The following is a 27,717-nucleotide window of genomic DNA, read 5'->3' as shown; positions in this document are numbered from 1 at the left end:
TCAGCTTTGCAGCTTGGTCATGGATATGTGAAGATTTTCTGCAGCTGTGTTCTAGGGTATAGCTTCTGGTTTCAAAGGGGTCAAGTGGTACTAATGACCATGGAAGTCCCATCTGCAATGGCCATGTGCTCTTGAACTCAAAAGCTTTACAGGTAGTCAGTCTCCTGGGTTTTTTGCTCTTTGGATATGGCACAGGTAGCAGTTCCCTTAGCAGATCAGTTTCACGGGGTTTATGGAGGTCTGACTGGCAGCCAGTCAGGAGCCCACCCCCCAGTCCTTCTCACAATTACACCAATTAGTTCTCCTTTTGCTTAAAATATCCAACTCAGTTTCTACTTCCTGCAATAATCCACATTCATGCTTGACCATACACTTATAAAAAGCAGGTGTTATATCAATTGTGGGTTTTCTGTCCAACATCTATTTGTTTCCATGATACGCTTGTGTGGTCACCTCTATGTGATACTCAAATACTGAGTTCATTTAGCTAATTTACGAAAACTCGTTTGCTCCCAAGAATTGTGCTGATTACTTTCTATTAGGAATCTCTTTTCTCTTATAGTTCTTCATCTCCAGACACTATTTCAATTCTTAATCCTTTCCCTTCATCATAAGCCCCCCAAAATTTAGAATTTATTCCACACAACTTAATACAAATGAATAGATTTAGCTCTAAAAGTCTCTGACAAAGTGGTTTCAGGTTTGCTGAAGGTTAAATTATGTTTATTCCGAACTTCTTATCTATTCAATTTTGCAAGGTTTCCACTGAGACTTTTATCTATTTTTGCCAGGAATATTAAAGGAAAAACAACAAAAATCTTATTTTGGAAAAAAAATGGAAGTAAAAACGTGATAATTTGGCTTTATTCCTTATTAAACAAATCCTTTTACATTTACTGATTAAATAGAGGTTGATAAACTAGCCCTAGGAAGGTGAAAGGAATGGTGAAAAAACTTTCTTTTCATTCACACACCTTAAAGCCAGTTAAGAAAATTACCTACTTAAAAATGGAAATGCAAATTTTTGTCATTATCACAGAAATTAAATTAATTAGCATGCTGTAAAATGAGCTCATGGTTTTATCCCAAATTTGCCCTCTTATAGCCTTAAAAAAAAATAAAAAGAGGCCAATAGGAAAAAGAGAAAAAGAGAGAAGTTTCTTGTTCATTTTACAAACGTAATTTCACATTTCTGTAATACTATTAAACTAAGCATGTTTACGAAGGTAAAAGGATAGCATTTTCCACGTTCATGATTACTACCACCAAGTCCATTCTTATATCAGTTATACTGTATTAATTTCACACTAGTGTTACTCAGAAACTATCCCAGATCCTAGAGTGACTGATGCTCATCTTCTGAATAGACCCTTCCTAGTACAACAGGCAATTCAACCCAATTTAATTCAATCCCATTTCAATTCAATTCAAGCTAATTCTAAATATTGGAGGTTTTTATTGTGCAATTCTTGTGGGTACAGGGGAAAAAATAATAATATCCACTGACTGCTTTCAAGAGTCACAAAATCTTACACTGAGGGGGAAAAAAATCAGTATAAGAATAAATGCAATCAGCATGAAAAGTAATTTGGTGGCACCCAGAGAAGGGCACTCAGTATAATTTTCAAAATCTCTACTGTTGTGCTTTTAAAAGTACGTTATCTGATGACAAAATCAATATATTCAACCACAATATGGTTCCAAATGGATTTATTTTGTCACTCTCCAAGGGATTTCTTGAAGGAAACTATAACATAAAATGAAATTTATCTTCATTCTTCATAGATAACATGCTAACAGAAATATTTTACAATCTCTGTTATTTAGTACTCTTCTCATATTCTATCAAGTAAAATCTTGATCTCATTAAAATCTAAAGGACAGAAAAACATGTGTAGTGAAGAAAGAATGCTGAATAGAATTATCAATTTCAAAATGTTGTGACCTTGAAGTTAAGACAACCCTTTGTAAAAAGCTAAAACTAAAACATGATTCAAATGTACTTCACTTCTGGACGCCCATTTGAATTTTCAGCTACTAAACCTACTAAAATGAAGCTGTCAACTGTATTTTTTTTTTTGTCAGTTATTTTCCGTGGGCGATTATCATATTTTCCTATTATTTATTCTCATTTTAATGACTATGTTGTTTGCTGTCATTTCTCCTCTAACATATAACTTCTTTTAAAATATGGATTTTTTATAATTTTCTCAAAAAAATTATTGTTTTTTCAAAATTTCCCATTTCCCTAAGGTCAGTTTTGTGTTTAGGTATTTGGTCAAATTATTCATTTAACATTTTCTCTCAAGAGTATCTTAGCAAAGATCAACAGTCATCCTCTACACAGATTCATAGCCTCTTACCCAGAATCAAGAATGAGGTAAGACCTGGAACAAAACATTGAAAAAGCAGAACATTGGTTTTTGTCTCTCTGAGCATTTGGCCTCGCAAGTCCTGGCTCCCCTAACAGGCCTCAGATTACTTCAAAAACGAATCGTTTTCTTTTCAAAAATATCATTCTATCTCTGTGAAGATCCATTGGAATTTTTCTGTTTATATTCACTGATACGGACTGAATTGAACCTGTAGATTGCTTTGGGTAGTATGGGCATTTTAATAATATTAATTCTTCCAATCCAGGAGCACAAAATATTTTTCCACTTGTCTTCTTTAATTTCTTTAATCAATTCCTTATAATTTTCAGTGTACAGATCTTTCACCTGTGGTGTTAAATTTATTTCTATGAATTTTATTCTTTTCGATGTATCATAAACGGAATTGTTTTCTTAAATTCTCTTTCTGATCTTCCACTGTTGAAATGTAACTGGTTTTGTAAATTGATTTTTGTATCCTGCAATTTTACTGAAATTGTTTGTTAGTTCTAATGGTTTTCTGGTGCAGTCTTTAGGATTTTCTGTATGTGATATCATGTCATCTGCAAATAATAACAATTTTACTTCTTCCTTTCTGATGCAAATGCCTTTTATTTCTTTTCTTGCCTAATTGTCCTGGCTAAGAATTCCATACTATGTTGAATGTAAGTGGCAAGAGTGGGTATCCTTGTCTTGTTCCTGATCTTAGAGGAAAACTTCCAGTGTTTCACCATTGATTTTAATGTTAGCTGTGGGCCTGACATATGTAGAGGTACTTCTTTCTTTGTACCCAGTCTGTGAAGAGTTTTTATCATGAATAAATGTTGAATTTTGTCAAATATCTTTTCCGCATCTATTGAGATGGTTATATGATTTTTATCCTTCATTTTGTTAATATGGTGAATCACATTTACTGATTTGCACCTGTTGGACTAGCCTTGCATTCTGGAATAAATCCTGCTTGATCATTGTGTGTGATCCTGTAATGTGTTGTTTAATTTGGATTTCTAATATTTTGTCGAGAATTTTTGCATCTATATTAATCAGGGATATTGGCCTGTAATTTTCTTTTCTTGTAATATCATTGTCTGGCTTTGGTATCAGAGTAATGCTGGGCTTGCAGAATGAGGTTTTTTGTTGTTGTTTGCTGTTTTATTTCCAGTATAGTTAACATACAATGTTATACTAATTTCAGGTGTACAATCTAGTGATTCGACAATTCTATACATTACTCAGTGCTCATCATCACAAGTGCACTCTTTAATCCCCTTCACCTGTTTCACCCATCTCCTACCCACTTCCCCTCTAGTAACCATCAGTTTGCCCTCTATATTTAAGAGTCTTTTTTTTTTTTTTGGTTTGTCTCATTTTTTTGTAAAATGAGTTTGTAAATGTTCCCTCATTTTTTTTATTTTTGGAAGAGTTTGAGAAGGATTGGAATTAGTTCTTTTTTAAATGTTTGGTAGAATTCACCACGGAAGCCATCTGGTTCTGAACTTGTCTTTGTTGGGAGTTTTTTTTAAAAAAAGTCAGTTATACCATTAATTGATGATGGAATTATACTGGAAAACAATCACAACAAAAGAACAATATTTTGAATAGAATAGTGTATTTAGTGAAATATTTCTTTAAAACACAAAAGGCAAAAGATTGTCAAGTATGTCAATATGGATGCCCGTGGATTTATATACGGACATCTCAGCCATGATTTTCACAAGTTCCACTTCATATCACATCGAGTAATTGTTTTATGTGTGCATGTGTTTACTACCTGTATCCTAGAATGATTAACTATATTTTAGCTGGGCTTCTTGGAATAGATCTGCTTACACTGAGATGTATGAAAGCATTATTTTTGGTCAATGGATGTACGCTTTTCCTTAATTTCTGAATTTAGAATAGTCTGTTCAATACTATGTCCCTTTGGTTAAGTTTTGTGTTTGTGTTTGGTTTTATCTTTGGGCTTTGGTTTTTGGTTTTGTGTTTGTGTGTGTGTGTGTGTGTGGTTTTTTGTTTGTTTTGTTTTGGTTTTGTCTAGTCTTGTTTTGCCTTAATTTATTCCCTTTGTTTATCAGTAAAAGACAGAAGTATAGGAGAAACTGATACTGGAGACCCAGGGGCAGACATCTTGTTAAGACCATTTTAGCCAGTTGGTTGGATAACAATAGGCTTGGTTGAGAGCTCTTGTCATGGATTTCAAATGGAGCTTTTGGTATTCTTGTAGTCATCATAAGTTGCAATCTATTATTTTGTGATGGATGAACTTTTTAGGGACGATGGTCTAGAATTTCATTTATATTTGTCAACATTGCTCCAATTCCATTTGGAAGCATTTTGTTCAAGGTTGCAAGAAACATATTTTTTTCTTTTTTCTTGACCTTTATCTACACACGTTGTCTAAAGACTCAAAGAGTCAAAAAGTTTTGGCCGTCTTATTTTGAGTATAGCTTTGGGTTGTTCGGTGACCACTGAAGTACAAAAGGTAGTTTGTTGTCTTGGCCTCTCTTTTTGTATAGTCATATGTTGTATTCTTTCCGTTTCCAATAAATGAATAATCAAATGTTCAATAGAATTTTCTGAATGTTCCAGAGAATTCCCTGCTGTTATTCCTTGCTTTCCAATTTTCAGACTTGAGGCTAATTTGTGCAAGTCCAGAGTATCAAAATGAGGAGGAAGGAAAATCAGGATATGGAAAGAATCTTCAACATTTACATTGTTTTTGGTTTTAAGTTCAGGTCCATCTTTTAAAAATATCTGAGTAAAGTATCATTTCCTTTTTTATTTTCAGACTAATCACTTTGATCTCCTAAATTTTTTTCCACAGTGCTGTATCCACATGTCAAATTCTAATTCAGAGCATTTAAAGTTTCAACACTAGTCGTTTTCCGTAGTTGAACATGAATTAAGATGAGGCTAATTTCTGTCCTTAAAAAAGTCTGTACCAGCACATATCCAGTAGAGACCTGATGCATCTGCAGTCCAGGGTAAGAGCCAACTTGCTTATCAACTGAAGCATTTGTTAGTGAGTGGCTCAGAGTGAAGAGACTTATGGGATTATTGATTACCAGTTTCCACCGATGATTTTCTGAAATCTCTGTTCTCCATGATAGTCCCTTCATTAAAGGATAACTCCATAACTGAAATATCCGTTGTTTACTATTCTGTGCTCTTTTGTAAGCATGTTCTGAAAAATAAGTTCTAACTCCAGTTGTTAGATGGAATTTCCAGGTGGTTCTGCATCATCTCCTCTAGGTAGGAGGTTTTTATTTTCAGGAGCAGCTACTTCTGAATCCAAATTCCAGTGAGATGCATTCTCATGAGACATATTTGACTCACTCAGGTTGGTGACACATTTCTCACTGTTTCTTCTCCTTGTTTTTTCCCCGCTTCTTTGAAATCCCCATGGCCCATATGTCATCCCCAGCATTGTCTCCAAGGACACTGTAGCTTTCAACCCCAGGCCCCTGCACATGTGGGGTGAAGGCTTGATGGGTGTCCCCTCCATCTGGGCCTTCCTGTATCGGGCATTGTCTCCCTCAGCTGTGGACAGCCTGCCAGACCTGCAGCCAGCCTCAGGATAGATGTCAGGCCTGGGGCCCAGGCTAGGCCCAGCAAGACCAACCTTGGCTGTGGCTGGGATTCTGCAGGCTTCCCCAGAGGCCGGTGGTAGGTTTTGATTATTAATCCAATCTCCCGACTAGTCATTGTCTGTTCAGAAGAGAAATTTCTTCAAGCCCAGTCTTCTTGATTCAATAGATTATATGTTTCAAGGAATTTATCCACTTCTAGGTTGCTCAATTTGTTGGCATATAATTGTTTCTAGAAATCTCTTATGATTCTTGTATTTGTGTGGTTATCAGTTGTAATATCTTCTTTTTCATTATAATTTTACTTATTTGAGTCCTCTCTTTTTTTTCTTGGTAAGTTTAGCAAAGTTTTGTCTATTTTATCTTAAAAGTAAAAACAAAAAAAAACACAAAAAACAAAAAAACAACAACAAAAAAACCAGCTCTTAGTTTCACTGATCTTTTCTATTGTCATTTTAGTTTCTTTCATTTATTTCCTCTCGAATATTTGTTATTTCCTTTCTGTGATAATTCTGGGCTTACTTTTTTTCTTTCTCTAGCTTCTCGAGGTGTAAAATTAGGTAGTTTATTTGAGATTCCCCTTTTTTCTTAATGTAGGTGTTTATTACTATAAACTTCCCCCTTAGGACTGCTTTTGCTGCAGTCCATAAGCTGTGTTGTTGTGATTCCATTTTCATTTGTCCCAAGATATTTATTTCTCTTGATTTCTTCTTTCCTGTTGGTTGTTCAGGAGCATATTGTTTAATCTCCACAATTAATTTTCCAGTTTCCTCTCATAATTGATTTCTAGTTTAGTACCATTGTGATTGGAAAAGATGCTTCATATGATTTCAATCCTCTTAGATTTATTAAGAGTTGTTTTGTGGCCTAACGTGATCTATCCTGAAATATGGTCCGTGTGTGCTTGCGAAGAATGTATAATCTACTGCTGCTGGATGAAATGTTCTATACACATCTGTTATGTCCTTCTGGTCTAACATGGAGTTAAGTCCAGTGTTTCCTTACTGATTTTATAGCTGAATGATCTGTCCATTGTTGAAAGTGGCATATCACATTCCCTGCTGTTATTGTATTGCTGTCTATTTATCCCTTTTGATCTGTATTTGTTTTTACATATTTAGATCCTCATATATTAGTACATAAATATTTATAATTATTATATCCTCTTGATGAATTGACCCTCTTATCATTATATAATGACCTTCTTTGTCTCTTCTGACAGTCTTTGGCTTAAAGTCTATTTTGTCTGGTATAAGTCTAGGTACACCTGCTTTCCTTTGGTTTCTATGTATATGGAATATCTTTTTCCTCCCTTCACTTTCAGTTTTTGTGTATCCTTAAAGCTGAAGTAAGTCTCTTGTAAGCAAGATATAGTTGGGTCTTGTTTTTAAATCCATTCAGCCACTGTCTACCTTTTGATTGGGGAATATGATCCATTTATACCTAAAGTAATTATTTATAAGAATCTACTTACTATTGCCATTTTGTTCATTGTTCCCTAGTTGCTTTGTAACCCCTTTTGTCCTTTCTTCCTCTCTTACTTTCTTCATTATTTGATAATTTTCTATAGTAGTACACTTTGATTTCTTTTGATTTACCTTTTGTATATCTGTTATAAGCTTTTGCTTTTTGGTTACCATGAGGTTTATGTAAAACATATTAATAACAGCATTTTAAGCTAATAAGAATTTAACTTCAAATGCATAGTATCACTTATATGTGACATCTAAAAAAAATTGAACCTATAGAAATAGAGAAGAAAAGTGGTGTCAGGAGAGAAAAATAGGGAGAGGTTGATAAAAATGTACAAACTTTAAGTATTAAGATGAATAAGTTCTGAGGATTTAATGTCTAGCATGGTGACTATATTCTATAACGCTCTAGTGTATAATTAAATTTACTAAGGAGTAGAACTTAAATGTTCTCTCACACACAAAAAAGTAAATATATGAGGTGATGGGTGTGAAAATTAATTCAATGAGGGGAATCTCTTTCATAATGTATATATATATATATCAAAACATCATTTTGTACACTTTAAATATCTTACAATTTTAATCGTCAGTTAATTTTTGTTTATTAAGCTGAAGAAGTCACCCAACTTTTCTGTGTGTTCTTGATAGAATATATTAGTTTGCAGCAAGCTATTCCATCATAACTCTAAATAGAAGTCAGTACAATTTAATCAAGTGGAATAAATTATTTACTTAATGGAAAGTTAGTGGCTTTTCTTTTTTTAAGGGAGACTTAGTTTTGAATATATTAGTATTCAAAATGACAAATATTAAAACAAAAATCTGAATTATGATTACTTTTTAAAATTTAAAATGTAATGTGTATATCAACTCCTTTTCAGATATATTTTCTCTATCACAGACACAATGTGATCTTGGAAAAGTTATTTAATTCATTTTATATCCAAGTTCCCCATCTGTAAAATTGGAATACTAATTATCTCACAACCTATTGTGTACCCTAAAAATACTGAATCTGAATTAAAAATCAATATAGATATCCATTAATTATGAAATCTTATTTAAGAATTCTTTGAAAACATGTTTTTTAAATAATAGATTTTTTATGTTGATCTCCTTCAGGAGGAGCTAGAGGGGAAAAGGAAAAACAGGAAAATGAGGAAATTGTCACTTTATGTTGGGAATTTTATTTTTGTATAATTTATGGCATATAGAAACTTTCCTTTTTAAGATTTCGTTAAATATTTAATTCTTATGGTTGTGAATTTAATTTAAAAATCTTAAAGATCACAAAATATATTATATATCATATACACTTATATTCTCAATATCATGTCATTTTATATACTACCAGTTGTCTATTTATTGTCTCGCAATTCAAAATATGCTTTTTCATTGCCCGTCGTGGCAAATGGAGCTGGTACCTTTGTGTATTTGTCCTTTGCTAGCTTCATGTTTAGATTTGTCAGAACAAAGCACTAGATGGCATTACTGAAGGAAAACAGTTAGAAAAATACAAGTCAGATATAGGTTTTAAATTTTTAATTTTACATATTATTTGGCTATCTCATATTATACTTTCCATTTTCTCTACTTTTTTCACTGATTCCCCCCTTTTTTATGCTATCCCTAATAATTATTATTTTAAAATTATTTTTCCCTCTCTATCAGTTAGAAGTTATTCATCCTGCTTCTATTCTTTCGGTTACCCTTATAACTTTACAAGGTATTTAACAAAGTATAAAGTTAATCCCTTCTCAAACACTATACAGAATTTAGAACCTCTCAATCCAATGATTCCTCTTTAATTGTACATAATATTTTCTCATAATTAATTCTACTTCCTCTTCAAATTAGCCATTGCAACTATTTTTATAGTATTATCTTTTAAATCAGTACATAATTACCAACTACTTTTATCACTATTCCTTCTTGTGTATCACTCACTCCTGTTCTCATTTTTCTTCTAGAAGAAAATCCCTTTAACAATGAGTATCTGTTAGCTGTAAACTCTGTTTTCTCTAATCCGAAATTGATTTAATTCCCGTCTGTAACTACTAGTCCAAGAGAGGACAAAAATTTAGATCAACAATTATTTTCTATTAATATCTTGGAGACTTTTTTTCAAAATGTATACACTGCATTTCTGAAAGTAATTCCTTTTAGGTAATCTTTTCTTTGGTTGCTTTTAAGATGTTTTTCTTTAACTTTCTGTTATTCAATATCAGTACTCTGTGTCTGGGTGTAGTTTTCCTTTCATTTATTTTGTTTGGGGACTTACTGAATGTGAGGATAGACATCTTCCAAAAGTTCTGAGGCATTTCAGATATTATCTATTGAATATTTTATTTTCCTCCATTCTCCATATTCACATTTTAAACTCTTAATAACATATATTGAATATTCACATTCTATTCCATAACTCTAAATATATTTTCTCTGTACCTAAATATATTTTTGCTGTACCTAATCTAAATTTTAAATTTCGATTACTGTATTTTTTTGTTTCTACAAATTCAACTTATGCTTTTTAAAAATCTCAACATTTTCATAGTATCTATACTTTTTCCACATATTTTCTCTCTTTTTTTTAAGTCATTTTACTCTACATATGGTAATTCTAGTACCCAATGTTCTAAAGTCTAATTATGCTACCTGTTATTTTGGATTACTATTACCTAAACATTTTATAACTTTTTTTTTTTTTATTGTGGCATCGCATCACATTGGATGAAGCATTATCTGCAGGGCCATGACATTGCAAGTATATGCCCCTAGAGTGCTTTATATATGAGTATGAGGTCTGAGTATCCCAGGGACTTTACCAACATTTAAAACATGGATGTTGACTTGAAGAGGGTAGCAAATAGTGAAGCAGTGAGGCATTTCACTGTCCCACAAGTCATACTGCAATTGCAAAACATCCCTTTTCCACCAGTTAGGCCAGCATTGATTGGAGATTTGGGGTTTCAAGAATCTTAATATGTATCATAATAAGAATTAGAATTTATCAAGCACTATTGGTGCTGGCCATTGGTAGTGCTTTTTGTAAGTTATATTGTTTAGTTCTATTCGTTAATTACATGAATAAACATCAGAATTTTGATATGCTAAGCCACCCCGATCATCCATCTTGAGAATGAATAATTTACAAGTTGAAAATACAAGTGATTGATGCAAAAAAAAAAAAAAAAAAGAGCTAATTTTAGAGGGCAATTGAAATTTTAAAAAGAACAAATGCAAGAAGATAGTAGAAAACCAAGGAGAAGGATGAATGTTAATGCTTGTCTCAAAATGCAAACCAGGCTATTTGGAATAATGTTCCCAGAAATGGCTGTAAAATACAAATTCATGTTTTATATTGCAATTTTGACACTTTGTGATTGTTTTTAATTAATGTTTATCACTTCAGCTAGAATTTAACCTTCACAAAAGCAAAAATTGTGATTTTTTTTCTTTTTCAAACTTTCATTAAATTTCTGGTGCTTAGCACAGTGCTGAGCATATTCGAAGGTATTAAGCAAATATTTATGGAATATTTATGGAATATAAGAAATAAATGAAATAAATGAGTGAGTAGGGGCACCTGGGTAGTGCAGTTGTTAAGCGTCTGCCTTTGGCTCGGGGCGTGATCACGCGTTATGGGATCGAGCCCCACGTCAGGCTCCTCCGCTGGGAACCTGCTTCTTCCTCTCCCACTCCCCCTGCTTGTGTTCCCTCTCTCGCTGGCTGTCTCTATCTCTGTCGAATAAATAAATAAAATCTTAAAAAAAAAATAAGTGAGTAAACCACACGGTTGTAATATTTCTTTTGGGTTGAAAATGACAAAACTTATTATGAAGGACCCTTTACTTCCGGGTAATTCAAACACAAATAATAGACATTCAGTGGTATATAAAGGACTTTAACAAATTTATTAGATACTTGTGGAAAATTTTCTTGTAATTTACCTTGATTTTTAATTATAGCCTCCTAAATTATGTTCACTAATTATTCTTTTAGGGTAGCTTTACATATCTAAGCTTTATTATCTGTAATTCTTTGATTTTATTTGTCTTTTCTGGCAATCTTCCTGTTTAAATAATTTAATGGCATTCCTTGAAATAAACCCCTCCCCCTGACCTCAACCTTATCACCATTATTTTAGCATTTAGCTGTCATTTCTGGGAGTCATTGATTCTGACATAAAAATATCATGAGGGAAGATAAATGCACTTCCACATTTTGATGGAAAATTATCATTTTTAGCTAAATTTCTAATAGTTACTCTTTTAAACTATTCTATTCTCTATTCTCTTTAAACCAAACTACTCTCTATTAGGAATAGAGCTTTTGACAGATATGAGATTTGTCAGTTCTTAGATTTGTTGTATAGTTAAATACTATGACTAATATAATCACCCTATAATATTTAATAGAAGCACCAGTGGATCTGATTTTTTAAATGTAATTTGTAAAATACACTGAACATTGAGCACATGTTTTTACTATTATAGGTCGCTTTGAATAACCTTAGTTGCTATTTTTATTTCAGATGCAGATATTCCAAAAAGCTTGATAGTTGGGCAAAAATGAGATGCCAGGTAACTGGTTTCTCAGTGACACAAACAACATAGGTAGACAGAGCACAGTAAGAGCAGAGGGACTGGTGAAGCCAGTGGCTTGTATTCACATAGAAATAACACATAATAATACCAGTAATTTCGTTATTTACTCAATGCCTCCACCCTAGCAGCTAAGGCAAGACCAGATACCAGGATCTTTTGTCCACATGTCTTAAGCTGCATGTTGGCTTCTTAAGTTTTCTGTCTTCAATTGCTTTAACCCAGATATGTTCCCACTTCAAGTTTTCTAAAGTTAGAAGTTGATTTTTTAATTTTTTACTTAAAATATTGGAGGAGAGGGAAGTTGTATATAGTGAGATATACTCAGGGCCCTATAATCTTTTTGGAATCATTCTGCATGGTCTCTAAAGGGGAAGCTGACCGGAGTCATGTGGCAAGCCTGGATGCAGGGTGAATATACTCGTGGTGGGGGTTAAAGGGGGGCGGGTTGCGGCTGAACAATGAAACAAGTTGATGTCAACAGAAAGTTTGGAGACTAATTATAATATCTCACAATGTATTAGATCCATCCATTACATCAATTATTTCTTAAGCTAATGACAATGTGTCTTAATTTTATAACAATAACACTAAAGATTAACAGCTAACTCTTCATTGGCAACCACTTACTATGCATTGAAGCATAAAAAAGCTTTAACTCATTCACAGAGCAACGCTTTTGTTTTCTTTTTGATATGCTCATTTTACATAATTTTTCTTATAAAATAGAAGGCATTACTTCAAGTTATAAATCCTCAGAGGGTAATTATTTTTTCCTGTTTTCTTCCTCCCATGCCAGATTTCACAAGTGGTATTAAAAGTTTTCCAAAAAGCAAGTTTTATTCCCATTGTCTCTAAATACAATTTCCAAACATTTTGATAACTGCTTCAAGTAAGTCATTTTTAACTGTCACACATAGCTATAGTTCACTTTTAAAAAGTAATATTTACCCTTATGAAGAATCATAATTAGTCATTAGAGATTGCTTTTAGAGATTTTTCCATACACGAGAGCAAAATTTAATATTTGAGGCTTACCGTCAAAAATATAGTAGCAATAGAAACCAAATAAAAGAGACTAAGAAATTCAAAAACAAAATTGGACAGAATTTGAATCTGATACTGTGATATATTAAAATTAGTCTTAAATAGCAAAAACCCAGCCAATATAGGAAGGGGATATTTGGAGACTTGGAAATACTATTGCTGTTTCTCATACATTTTTTTAAATGTTGTTTTGTGAAATTATTCTAAATTGTGATCTCATTAATAAAGTAGATTAATATTCAAAATTGACTTGAAAAATAATTTAATAAAATCATATTAAGTAGGAGCAGTTTTTCTTTTCTGTGTATAGTCAGGATTGTATAGGAGTTAGAACTTTGGCAAAGAGAGCACAACCAATATACGATGTAGGGGTTGAAAATAATTTACAAAATTAATTTAATAAAATGCTTAAAACAGTAACTAACAATTATTAACAAAATAACAACAAAGCTGTTTGTACTGGCATTTAACAACACATTTAAGCCAAAATTGAATTAATATAAAAATAATATGCAGTGAATTGATATCTGACATCAGATACAATAAAAATTAATGTTCACATTGAAGACCTGAAGTTGCAACATCTCTATATATGCCTTCTAAGTATCTTTTCACTTTCATTTCTCGGTTGTGTTGAATGCAGCTCATTGTGACCTAATAAGATGTCAATTGTAATATCCAGAATAATTCTTAAAGTTGAACACTACATTTCCCCTACCACACCAGATAAAATAATTTAATGCATTTATTTAACAAAAGGTCCATCCATAGTTACTAACTCTGAACTACAGAGTAGGTGTTGTTGTTGTTTTTTTAATTTCTAGCACTAACTGTGGTTCTTAAAGATATCTACAGTTGATATTCGAATTGTCATGCTGTTCCTGAAAAGAACAATAGATTTATCCTGAAGGTTTGACTGTAATTTCACCCCTAAAATTTACTTTATGTGGAAAGGTTTCATCATAAAAACATGTCTACTATTTATATATGTCAAGACTGATTCTACTACATTTTGCAGAACAAGCACAGATTTTTATATCAGACAAGCGGGTTTCAACATCTAACTTTACACTGTGACCCTGGGACCATTACATACTTTCTATGAGCCCCCATTCCTGAACTACAACATGAGAACATCACCACATTTCTCAAACGGTAGCATAAAGTTTTAAAAAGAGCTAGTGCCCTGTGCCTAGTACTGGCTTAGGCATAGTGTAATACACTAGGTGTGAATGGTATTTTTCCCTCTCTTTCGCATTGCTGATATATTTTGGCTAATTGAAGATTAGTGAAAAAATAAAGAAGTTACTGGAATAAATCAGCTCCACTAAAAAGCTCATTATATTGCAGGCAATAGTTACACATTCCCAAAGTAACATTCAATAAGATCAAAAGATTGGTTTTAAAAATGTATTTACATATTATAATTCATATGCAAGAAAATATTTTTCAGGGCAACGATGACAAAAATGAATAAGCTACACCTGTGTGTCTAGTTTAATTTTGTAAAAATGAAGAAAAATACCCAATTTTATGAAATGTCAAATGTTCATGGACAGGTAACAGAAACAAATCTACGTCATACAGCAATCTACATCAACATCAAAACATATCAAAATAGAGTTTCTGTAAAAGAAAAAGTCTTTTTAATGGCGTCGATAATAATTAGAAGTTCCTATTACTTGTCCATGAAACCTCCTAAGAAAGGTGCTACTTCAGACAGGAGTCTAGTAGAACTTGGCACATAAATTTTAACTTCTCCGTCACCCGCTACTTGTCACCTTCTTGTAGCTTCATTCACTCAGACAACCTCACATATACATACACAATATTAAAAACACGCATGGCTTTAAAGCAGAAAATTCATTTTCTACAACAAAAGCAGGTCACCATATTTATACCCAATGTTTTCAGTCACGGAAATGGAGTTTCCTCACAGAGCTGCTAATTAACATACGTTCTTGTGTTCAACCTTTCAAAAAAGCGTGTCTCTAGGAGGAACTGTTTGATCATGTGCAAGAATTCTAAGGCATTATAAGTAATTGTTCCACAGGACAAGTGCTGCCCTTGCAATGATATACTCTTGATACATTTAACAAGTCTTTAGTCTTCAAATGCCACCAGACAGACAGGGAGACATTCGTAGTCTACAGGTGGTTGGCTCAAAGGTCAAAAATTTTGTTTAAAAAAAATGTTTACGGAATAGCACCATAGAAAGTCTTTCAGAAACAAATCCTTTTTTCCAACATTGCATTTTTTTAACTGAATCCCAAGAAGAGAAAAAAAAGAGAGAGAGAGATTTTTCAATGACTACACAGCCTACTTCCACTTCATTTTTTTTTTTTTAAATACAACATTAACCATGACAACATCAGCAATAACAACTACAACAGGTCAACAACAACAGAAAAGACAATAGCAGCACTGGTGACTTGAGAACGGACCATCCAGGCAGTCACTTCGAAGAATTCTCTTCACACCTGTTGGGAGTTCTCTCGTGAAGTTCCCAAGACATCACAACGCTTTTTAAATTTGGTGTGAAAAGGCAGCACTTTCACTGAAAGAACTTGACTTTACTGATCAACCGGGCATTTTCCAGCACTTAAATACATGATGCCTAGGGTTTAACCGCAGTAATAGACACTATTGGCATTTCCATCTTGTCAAAACATCAGTAAAATGAAGTGGTCTCAAGATCGTTTGTGTTTCAAAGAGGTGAATCTGGCCTGCAAGTGAAAATAATGAAGCTGAAATATTCCAGGTTCCAAACGTCCAGACACGCCCACATTTAAAGTACAAATCGCCCTCAAAAGACTCCCATTTCGCCACATCTGTATCCAAGATACAAAGCCAAAGCAATTATCCTAAGCTACAAGAAGAGGGTTTTTCAGTTTATGACCTGCAAGATCATTTTATTTCTCCCAAATCTTGAAACCTTGTCAAAAAGAAACACTCTGCAAGGTCACAGACCCTGAATTGAACTGTCTGAATTGCAAGGCATCTATGTCAAGCTGTGAACAAAAGCTTCTGGATGGAGTCTTCCTTGAAGTACATCAGCTTTATGTGTATCTATACCATCAAGCATGGAGCTCCAGTATCTTGGCAATGCTGATCAGAGTTGGCTTGAAAACTTTCCTTTTAGTACAGACAGAATCCTAGTCTTATAGTTTTCTTCTGGTCAAACTCATTATATAAAACATTTGTGCTAATATCTTCATTTAAAAAAAATACGTCTTCTCTCCATTATGCACATTCCTTTATGCTTTGATGGAGGTTTTGGTGTCATTTTTTGGTATGCATGGTATCTGGATATCTAATGCTTTTGTATCTTATATGAAATCCTTTCTTGTTGATTGTGTCATCAGTGTGAAAATGAATTAAAACCGCATCCCCAATTGAATAGATCTCTTCTGGTGGCTGAAGATAAAAACAAACAAACAGGCAAATAAACAACAGAATGAGTCACTTTTTTTTCTTCAGTGTAATTCATGTTTGGGATTTTTTTTTTTTTTTTTTTTGGTATATGATTTAATCCTCCCAACAACCTTGAAAAGTGGGTATGAGTGACTTCTTCATTTTACAGATGAGCAAACTTGAGTTTCAGAGAAGCAAATGACAAGCTCAAGATCATAGGCATTGATGTAGCTGGGCTTAGAACATAAGTCTGTTTCCAAGTTCTGGAACTTGGTGGGCTTTTTCCCCCCAATTTTAAGCCAAGTTCCTTTGATTTACAAGTAAATAAAGTAAGGTTCAAAGAAGATAAAGAGACACTAAATTTGTTTCAGAAGGTGCTCTGAGGCAGAGCCACTTCCGGAATCCAAACCATCCATTCCTTCTTGTTTTAATCATCTAAATACCAAGAAGTTTTTTGTTTCATTTCAGCTGATATTTGGACAGGAATTCAATATTATTCAAGTTCAGTATTATGCAAGCAAGAGACACTGGTAGACAAAGAATGGGACTAATGTCTTCGGAACAAAATACATATTTATGCAGGGAGTCCTGGGGGAAAAGCATGAAGGAAATCTTAAGCTTTCCTTTTTCTTATTTCTCATGGTGACACTCTCTGACCTGTATCTGGCACTCTGTCCCATGCACAAGTGACACACTGCCGTGGAACAGCATTATGGCAGCACTGCTTAAGCCCACACACCCGTGGTGGCCCCTGGCACTCAGCAAGCATCTCGGCTGAGAGGGGAATGTCAATTCGAATTGTGTGCATATTCCTTTTCCTTTATGCTTTAATTTAGGAAGCTTACCAAATCGTCAAAGGTGTGTGTTTAAATGCATTGCCTTTAAATTCTTAAATGTTTAAACATTTATTGCACAATCAGAACATGAATAAAAAAGACTGTGGACAGGAACAAGCAATTATACCTGCTAAATTCATCTCTCGTGTGCGGTATTATTGAGAAAATTCACTAGAGATGGAGAAGAGGTAAGGGAGAAGAGGCAATAATACGATGTAACCTTTTTTTGTAAACACATTGCCGATCTGCATATGATACATATAACAATCATGAATCAACAATGGGCATTTTCTATCACGGCTATGGGATCCTGTCGGTACTGTATTTACCCCTGATCCACAGAATCGACCAAGCCCCACCGCTGTTGAATCGAGACCGTCAAAGAGCTCAACATAGTCATAGCCACAGTCTGCTTCTTCCTCCACTTCGAAAATCTGGAAGGATAACTCCAGCCGAAAGCCCCGTTCTGACACTAACAGCCATTCACAGTCGACTTGTCCCGGGTAGTTGTTATCCCCAAACTGCGCATGCGAGTACAGATCCCTGGGTTTCGGGTCCGCTTTCAGTCGGCCACCACACTCTGCTCAGGAAAGAGAAACGAAATAAATTCAGAGAGTTTTAACAAGTCGAATTTCAATTTCGATGTAGTGTGTAGGCGTTCCCCAGCGTCTGAGTTAATTTTCATCATCAGCTGTGTTTCCCGTGATCGTAGAGTGTGATGGCGCACCGGGTACCACCACAGGCCCGCGACCAGCATGCTGGGCGGGACTGTCACCTCCAACACCGACGAGCTCAGTTACTTCAGGTGAGTGATGTGCTTCTCTGAGCCATAGCGCGAAACACAGATGATGATAACAGTACCAATCTCGGTGGGTTTTGAGGGTTTAATAGAATCTGCATGAAAATCACTTAAAACAGTGCCTCGCACATAGTAACTCTCAATAAATATTTTTATTGTTACACACGATACTGTTTTTAGTCTCAAATAACTGATTTTTATAGAAGAAAGGTCAGTACCTTAATTTAGGTTTAATCTTACTCATTTAAGAACCCAGAATCCAAAGGAATAAGAAGTACCTTAAAAATCAACAAAATACATTTAACTCCTGTGTGTATATGCACGATATAGAAGTCTACATAGATGATACAGAACGGTTTTACTTAAGGCAGAACTATGTATCTAACCTGGTTGGGAAAAACATACATGCATCCTTAATTGTAGTAACATTTGTAGTTCCAGAACCTATTAAGTATATTCGTTGTTTGTAATAAATAAAATTTTTAAATGCTCTTTTCACAGCTTCTTTTTCAGAGAGATGTTAATCAATATATGGTTTACCAGTTATTACTTTTGTCACTAGAGGTAAAAATACCAAATAACTAGATGAGTATGCATAAAAATGTACAGCAGGTATAATTTAGAAATGAAAGTTTTCAAAAAATTTTCTCAGAAACTTTGTAATCTGAGCCCCAAAACTTCCTAATGACTAGAGATTAAAAACAAAACAAAACAAACAAACAATAAACACCTAGAGATTAAATAGAGACCCCCTCCAACCAATACACATGCAAACTTAGGGCAGGGGGACAGAGGAGAAGATAAAAAAGGGCTATAAAAAATGTTAGAAGAAAGTAGAGTTTCGTTTTGTCCCTGTTTGTCAAGCCCTGAGAGGTTCCTGGGAAGCAGTGATTTCATGGCTGAAAGTAGAAAAGTACCAGGAAAACTGGGATAAGTTGGGAGGGGACAAAATCAAAAATCCAAGGTGGAAAGATGTGGACAAGCCAGGACACTAGGTAGCAAAACACCACTGTAACATTCTCACGGTCATCTGCGTCCAAACAGTCCCGGCGGCACGCTGTGAGGATGGATTACACAACTAAAAACACTTAGTTGCATGTTTCAGATTTGTATATGGTTTACCCACATACTGGTGATTTTAAATAACAAAATATTTCTGAATCCCCAGGACGGAACCCCATTAAGATGTATCTAAATACACATAGGCTCAACCAAACCTATGAGCACTGTCACAGACCTTTAAAGACATTGAGATTCTTGTGTGTGACTAATATATGGATGAACTTCCAACCAGGGTTTCAATTAGGAGAATGACTTTCCCACTGGGCTATGTTCCATGAAGAATGTAAGTGTCCTTCCATGTTCCAGGTGGCAGGTGGGGTACCTTGCACAATCTATTGGTATAGGGGCCACTCTTGCAAATGTAAACATGTTAGAATCACCTGCAAGCTCAACTCATCTCTTAAATATCATCTCTTGAATCCCACAGAGGGAAGCCAAACATTCTATCCTTCCTACCATGGTGCTTCTCTACTTCCAAAAATTATCGTCCTTCCTCTGTGACAGATCTCCACAGCCAAACTACCTGGCTCCAAATCTGAGCTCTGCCCTTCATCAGCTGTGGGACCCTGTCTCACACCTCATTTCTAAGACGAGGATCATAATAGTACTTACATCATAGGGTCTAGATGAAGAGTGAATGGGTTAATATATATAAAATGCTTAAAGGTATCTGGCACATAGAAAAGGCCATATTAGTGTAAGCCACCACCATTACTGTCATTATCGTCCAGTAAGAACATCTAAATGCCATCATCTGTGCTGCTAGGGATCCGTTCAGGTATGAAATGAAAAGCCAGAAAAAATGAAAAATAATTTAAAACACTATTGATCTGCTATCATAAAGAAAGACTTGTATTTTTGAAGGCCAGTAAAATATTTTGTGAAAAATATTTCTGAATTTAATATATAAATGTATAAACCAGTGTAATCTCATTTAGAGAATTTTTAAAATTTTTAAAATTTTACCTATTCTCAAAGTTTGATATAATCGCCTGATTTGTTTAAAAAAAAAAAAAAAAAAAAAGTTCCCAGCCCTTGGATTACTTTTATTCCACAGCCAGGAAGGAGCTGCAGGAGCCCACTGGGAGATACAAAGAAGGCACTAGTTTCAGTGTGTCTGCTTTACAGAAACAAAGTAGCAAGACAAAAAACCAGGATCAGAGGAGACAATTCTCTGCCAGCTCCCACGGGGAACAAACATCAAGGAGGAAATGAGGTCATTGAACAAAACAGAAAAGGAGATTTCATGAAACATTTGTGAATCTGAAAATGACAGTGAGGAGTTGTTATTTGAGTTTATTGAAAACATCCAGAAAATGGCAATATTCAAAATAAATAAATTACATTTAAGGACGACTTAAAATGTTTCAGAAAGTTCGCCTGTTTTCGTTTCTCTGTTTCAGTGCACAACTGCATTCCTATGGATCATTGATCAAACTAGTAAATCTGGAATTAATGATCCAACCATGAAAAAAAAAAAGAGAGAAAATTTAGTCCATAGGATAAAAATTTTAAGAACAAAGATCTAAATATTATATGCACAAGCTCTGTGATTTTAATATGCCCTGAGAGAAATTCCATGAGCAGAAAATTACACGCAGCATGAAGGCAATCGCTCATGAGTGTCTCTGAGAATCCTTGCGGCAATTCTTCAAAATACGGTCAATATATCATTTAATATGGTCCCTTTAAAGGAGGTTTTTAATTAAATACATTTCCTGCAAATATTCCAACTCATTTACCAAGTTGGAATAATACAAGAGTAGTGTAGGCATGTCAGCAATACTGTTTTTAAATCTATTGTTTGAAAATACTTTGTAAGCTGCCAGAACATCTTCTGTAGAATTCTGGAAAATGAAAATGAAGCTGGATAAGAAAGGTGACAAGAAGGGAGGAGAAGCCTGGGAATGGCTTTCATTTTAATTTGGAAAGACGTGATTGTTTATTTCCCCATTAAGTATTAAATTCCCAAAGAGGTCCTGTAATTTGACCTATACATGCTTTTAGTGGGCATTCTAATTTAATTGAGTTGGATCAAAATAATTTCCTTTCTAAGAAGTTTAATAATGCATTATTTGACTTTTAAATGTCATTGACATTTAAATGTATGACACTGTATGCTACAGGAAAGAAGTCCTACCTGACAAGCCATGTTTTATTTTATTATTATTTTTTTAACATTTCAAATTTTTATTAAAATTTTAGTTAGTTAATATATAGTGTAATATTAGCTTCAGGAGTAGAATTTAGTGATTCATCACTTACAGTGCTCATTACAAAAGCATCCTCTCCTTAATCCCCAACACCCATTTAACGCCCCCCCCCCACCTCTCTTCCAGCAACCCTCAGTTTGTTCTCTATAGTTGAGAGTCTCTCTTATGGTCTGCCTCCCTCTCTGCTTTTTCTTTAGACAGGCCATGTTTTAAAAAACGATTCTCTCTCCACAGTTCCCTCTTTTTCTGTATTATAGCCATATCCTCTGAGACAATACACAGGATATTTTTTCTACTGAATAGTTTTCTTCAATATGTTTATTTAAGGGTGGTGTAATACCATCCGTTATCTGATTAAAATATATTTGGCCTTAGAATTTGGACCTACCATCAGAGGGAAAAAAGGACTCTTTCCAATAAAGTCCATTTCTCATGATTTTTTTTCACAGTGTTATATGTGAAAAAAAACAGCCATAAAACCATATTACAGCAATATTTCTAATCACCTGTTTTCAAAATTCATGGTATTAGAAGTTTTTCTCACGAACAAAATTCAAATTGTATAGAAAAATATAAATTTACTCAAGCAAATTAAAATGTGTATGTCAGGGCCCATCAATAATAGTTACATGTATTCTAGAAGTCAGTAAATAATGAAAGTGTTCTATACAGGTAGCAAAAATGGACTGATGTGGTACTGGATTTGACTGTCTTGTTTGGAGAAACTGACTGAAAAACCACAAGCTGTAAGCTTCAACAGGCAGGAATCCCTTCTATTTCCCTGTAAACTCCCATAAATTCCTAGTTTTTTGTCATAAATTATGAATACCTTCATTGTCTATCCAAAACAGGAACCAAATAAGTATTTGATGAAAGACTATGAAATCAATGAACTTGTTAAAGCTTGGAGAAGAGAAAATTGTAGGCAGTACATAAGAGGGTTTTAGCATGTACGGCTACTAGAAAGTAACAGTATAAAAACAAATCGACCCAGAAAAGATAGCTGGGTAAGTGAGAGCAAAAATTTATGGGTGAGGAGGAAAAAAGCACAAACAGATAATACTAAAAATGTTGACAACAGCAAATGAGTAGGAGTTAAGAAGCCAGGATTCTAATACCAACTGTTATTTTTTTTTAAATCTATTTTGGTTGTCATTTAAATTTTAGTTCAGAATCCTCACATGTACGATGACAGGGCTGGATTAAACAATATCCAAAGCACATTTTGCCAACAAAAATGTGACAGGAGGCTCATGTGGATATTTGAATGAATGTGAGCTGAACAGGGAAATAAAATGAGCCTAGTCAGTTACATACTTCCAACAGAGGGTCTTTTAAAAGTTACATAAGGAAGCATTCGATCTCTACCTATTGCTTCAGTAACAGTGACCTGTTTTATATCGATTTGCTTCCTAATCTGAAACTTTTACATTAAAAGAAAACATACCATGGTGGAAAGTACGTGAGCTTTGGAGACAGAGTTAGGATAAAATCCAGGTTTGGGCATAATTTTAGAAATCCCTGCAAATTAATTAATCCCCCAGATTTTCAATTTCTTTATCTGAAAAATGAGGATAATAATACATCATAGAGTCTTTTGAGGACTCAATATATGTAAAGTGTATTAGTTAAGTACATGTGTTTGCCTAAAATGCCAACTGCATTTTATATACACCTTCAGATATCAATATATGGTCTCTATTAGAACTTAATTGGATCCTACCAATGGATTCTTAATGATAATATAAATAATGCAAATAGGATCCATGAGCAAAGGCCATACAAATTAAGGAATCATGGAAGTTTACAGCTATAACAAACCTTAAACAGTATTTTACAGATGAGGAAACCGAAAGCCAAAGAAATTATCTCATCCAAAGTTCCCAGCTAGGTAATGGCATAACAGGACCAAAAACTCAAGTGTACCCTACCCACATACTGGAGCATAATAAAATATAATATAATATATATAAATCTTAATCCTTCTACTCACAAAGGGTAAAAAGAGATTCTATAAAAGTAAGTTTTTATTAAACTAAGATAGAGAAATTCATACGTAGGTAATTTAAAAATATATAGTCAGCTATTTCAAGAATTTTGGCAGCATATTTGCATACTGCATTTCTGGAACTTGTGATAGCCAGAATATTAATACATATATATGTATAATATGCCATAAACTCTATGGTATCATGAAAGTACTGATGAAGTAATGGGATTGCAATTACTCCACCCTTTCAATGCATAACAAGTTAAGGAAAATATTTAAAGAGTAAATGTCAAATGTATGGAAAAATCTTTCATTAGTATGAAGTTTTTGTAGTCCATGAAAGATTCTTCTCAAACCAAAATATTTATATTAATCATGAGAAGTAATTAATTTGTATTATTGATGAGTTCAACCATTACTAGTATGAATCAGATAAATATTCTGACAATATTCACATTCTCACAAATAGACTTCAATATAAATCTATGCTTATAATAAAATATACTAAATAAATATAATATTTAAAACATAAGGAATTTAAATATAAAACATAAAATATACTAAAGTGGAGAATAATATTGGACAATGAAATAATTAAAATTCTGATTTCTCAAACAAAATGAAAATAAAAACAATAATCAAAACCCATGACAAAACTTGTTGCACTTAAATTGTTTTATAGACAAATTTGTATGATACTATACTGTGCATTGCATCAAGACAGAGTACTACCAGGCAATGCCTCAATAGTTTATTCATCAAGAGTGCCACTAGGTGGCACTATAAGATAAATGACTTTGGGAAACTACACCCGCCTGTAATTTTTTTTAACTGAATGTAAAAAAGGACATTTCCTAGACATTTATGAAATATAGTATTAAGATGGCTCTAAATTATTAAAAAAGTTATTCTATATTTTTGCCTAAAATTTTCCATATCTTTTCTAAATTATATTTTATTTCTCGAAAACTTTCATTACAGAGTCAAATTAGGGATTAGGATTAGGAAAAATATTGTATTGCACACCAAATAAAAGGAAAAACAAATGAGACTCTGTAAAATGGAGAGATAAATTCCAAATCTGGTTTACAAAAGTAGATTAATGCAAAAGCTAGCCAACCAGGTAGGATGTTAGAGAGAACATAATTCTTGAATACTACCACATAGATTTCTAACTGTTAAATAGAGCATATAAACCGAACTGCTCAAGTTAATAAGGAATACATTATACAAACATTTAGAAATAGTTCTACTTGATCATACCGCACTGAACCTGACTCAGATCAAACTATTGCATTTCTTTCTAGACGTTCAACAACTACAAAGATATTTAGGTAGGAGGCAACATAGCTCTCAAATATTTCACAGAGTGCTTCAGTGAGATTTCTTCTGCTGTGCTCAGAGATTCATTCATGTTCCTGTTACAGGATGCACTGCATTCACCGGAAGAGAAACCGAGCTCTTAGGAAAGAGAAACATGACCTTAATTTGCTGACCTGTAGAATGGGTGGCCTGAAAGCCTTTCCTTTGAACAGATGCATCAGAAACAAACCGAACAAACATTTTATTCCCAGTGGCCACAAGGGGCTCTGGTATCTTGTTGCCACACAGTCTTCCAAGAATTGGTGATTTTTCGGTTTCTCCATCGAATACTTCCAAGTGATCATAAGCACATTCTTGATGCTGCTCAATCTCGAACTCACTAAAGGCCTATAAAAAAAGAGAGAAAGAGAAAGTAAGACAAAACAAAACAGAGAAAACACATATCACTCAAAATGGGTTCTTTTCTTTGGAGCAGAAATGCACATCTATAAAACATGCTCAGGACATACAAATAAATTAACTCATATAGAACCTTCTTGAAAGGAGTGTGAAATCAGTAGAACATAAAATCCCTGGAAAAACATAATGAGGAAAACAGCACAATAACTCCATGTGAAATTCTACTATTCAACTGTTGCAACTAAATCATAATCAAAACTATCACAAAACTATCACAATCAACTCCAGAATTTAGACAAATTATAACAATGATATTTTCTCCTGAATATAATTCTAAGTTTAAACTGAACGCATCTGAAAAGTTTAAGCACTTGCATTTATAAAACTTGATTCCTTCTGGTTTCGATGATCATAAACTATTGAGTATCAGCCTACCTTGAGGCACTTAAACTAACAAGAAAAGCTCAAAAATTAATTGTTATATTTTCACAAAAATTAAGCACAGGAAATCTTAATGGAATAACTACATCAAAGGGCATTTTCACTATATACTTCTTTATTTAGATCCTACAACCCATATTATTAGAAAATACTAATATGATTTTAGGCTAGATGATTTTTAATTTACTTTTAAGAGAGATGGCACACTTAATTGTACTATTCAGAGTCTTGCAAAGTTTAGGATGCCTTTAAAAATTACTCTAATTTTCCTGTGTAGTAATTTTCATGTATAGCTCTTAGCAAATCCTTTATTTTTTTTAATACTTGTAGCAAGAATTACTATCAGACTTCACTCCCTGGGCCAGAGACCCCCATGGTGGTAGTAGAATCTGCCCTCACGTAGCACATTACCTATGCTTGTGAGCTCCTTGGCCAGCCAGGGGCCTCAACTCCCAGCTCTAACGATGTGCAGAAGCAAATTCTTAAAATAAAAATTCATTAAATGCGTAACACATTAAACAACACAAAGGAAAGTTTAATTGAGACAGACTGAAAATAATAATGTCCTAATTATTAATAATGCCAGGAATTCTAGGTTATTTGCCATTGCCAATCAAGGCTTTTTCCCTTCCGTAGAACAATCATCATACCTTCAAAAAATAAACTATCAGTCCCACTAACATTTTTTTAGCTTTGTTAAAAAATAAAGGAAATATAAAATATAAATATAGGAAATATAAAGGAAATATAAAAATAAAGGAAAATAAAGCTGGAGAAATAGAATATATACTTGAAAGTTTGTTAATTTTTCTGCAGTCTGCAGCATAAAATATGTGCACATAAACTTTTTGCATACATGCTTTTTAATACAATGTTGTGAAGTTATCACAATTCTAAGTTTAATTAAGACATACATTTTTGTAATTTTGAAAGAAAAAGATTGACTAAGAATGGTTCTCCTTGAGTGCTGGCCAGTTATCTATTCCTTAACACATGGCTGTCTACTATCACTGGCTTTGGAGGAGTAAGGGAAGAAATGAAAGAAGCAATTTATATTAATTAGGGAGTAGGAGAAAGGAATGAAAGGTACTTAAAAGAAGAAACGAAAGAAAAGAAAGAGGGCTGATCTCTACTGCCGTATTCCACTGCACCCTACTTAAAAAAGGTATAAATTAAAATGATCATGACCAATAAGCATTAGGGAGTCATTATTTGTTATAACCGTTGTGAGTAAAAAATGTTCACTTCACTCTACCGAAGACACTGGATAGTGAAAAAAAAAAAAAAAAAAAAGATTAATACCGCACAAAGAATCTTAAAGGAAACGAACACAAGGCAGAGCAGAAAAACACAGTGAACGAGGAGACTTCAGCAGAGTGCGTTTACCAGGAAGCACAGCGTTCAAAGCAGGCCATCACTGAAGTTTGTCGCCAATTATCTCTGCAATCCAGTGGCAGAGAATGAATGGATGGTTGGCTGGAGTCATTCATTTACCTATCTACCTATTCCATGTTTACGGCCAAAGCCCACGGGTGGAAACGCTGTGAACGTGGCAGGCCAACACTTCAGGTTTTCTACCTCTCATGAGTGGGTCCTCAGTCAGCTTCCATTATCATTACCCACATAGACACTGTCTCAGTACCAGTTTATAACTGTTAAGAAACCAATAGGAGACAATTGGCTTAATCGCACTTAGAATTCTTTATTAACTATGAAACCAAGTTTCTGAATTATAGGGTCAACGTTATTTCAAGAAAAAGTAAAAGCACTGTTTCAGGAAAATGACAACCTCTGAAAAACCTTTGCATGTCAAACAATTGTCTCTTTTGAATGTAATTTAGAGTCATTCCTCTACAAATGTAAAGAGCAGAGAAACCTACTGTGTAGAAAAGAAAACTGTAAGAATGATGGGGTGACGGCATTCTAAAGCACATCCTTTAAGTAACAGTTAAAATGCGATCAGAATTTACCGACCGCGCATGTTCAGTCCATTGAAAACCAAGTGAATGAGATAACTAAGTGACTACTTCACTCCCTGATGAAATGCAGGATGTCTGGAGTGAATCGCAACATCTGTTTTACAGAACAAAAGTGGCAGTGCGCTTGCGGGCTGGGGGCATATTGACACCTGGTCTGGAGCCAACTGGCTCCCGCT

At 34.0% G+C, this 27,717-nt stretch overlaps 1 protein-coding gene, 1 non-coding gene and 1 pseudogene across 2 annotated transcripts in view; all 3 read right to left on the bottom strand.

The window, feature by feature from the left end:
- Positions 1-4,406: 4,406 nt before the first annotated feature.
- LOC103658156 lies at positions 4,407-6,222 on the bottom strand (annotated as a pseudogene).
- A 6,199-nt stretch (positions 6,223-12,421) lies between these two features.
- Positions 12,422-27,717, bottom strand: part of TLL1 (tolloid like 1) — a 136,954-nt gene continuing 121,658 nt past the window's right edge. Inside the window, exons 19-21 of the mRNA XM_040625543.1 lie at positions 24,896-25,109; positions 17,665-17,915; positions 12,422-16,502 (exon numbers count right to left, since the gene is read on the bottom strand). Of these exons, the coding sequence (XP_040481477.1) occupies positions 16,368-16,502; positions 17,665-17,915; positions 24,896-25,109 (600 nt within the window). The 3' untranslated portion in view covers positions 12,422-16,367. The remainder of the gene's footprint in view (positions 16,503-17,664; positions 17,916-24,895; positions 25,110-27,717) is intronic.
- On the bottom strand, positions 25,885-26,035 carry LOC121101941. The gene has a single exon (XR_005833976.1). It is a non-coding gene; the product is annotated as a small nucleolar RNA SNORA62/SNORA6 family (small nucleolar RNA).

This window comes from Ursus maritimus, unplaced genomic scaffold (genome assembly GCF_017311325.1).
Source record: "Ursus maritimus isolate PB19 unplaced genomic scaffold, ASM1731132v1 scaffold_11, whole genome shotgun sequence".
NCBI classification, from domain to species: domain Eukaryota; kingdom Metazoa; phylum Chordata; class Mammalia; order Carnivora; family Ursidae; genus Ursus; species Ursus maritimus.
The sequence above is the reverse complement of the archived record's forward strand: the minus strand, read 5'-3'. Positions and strand labels throughout refer to the sequence as shown.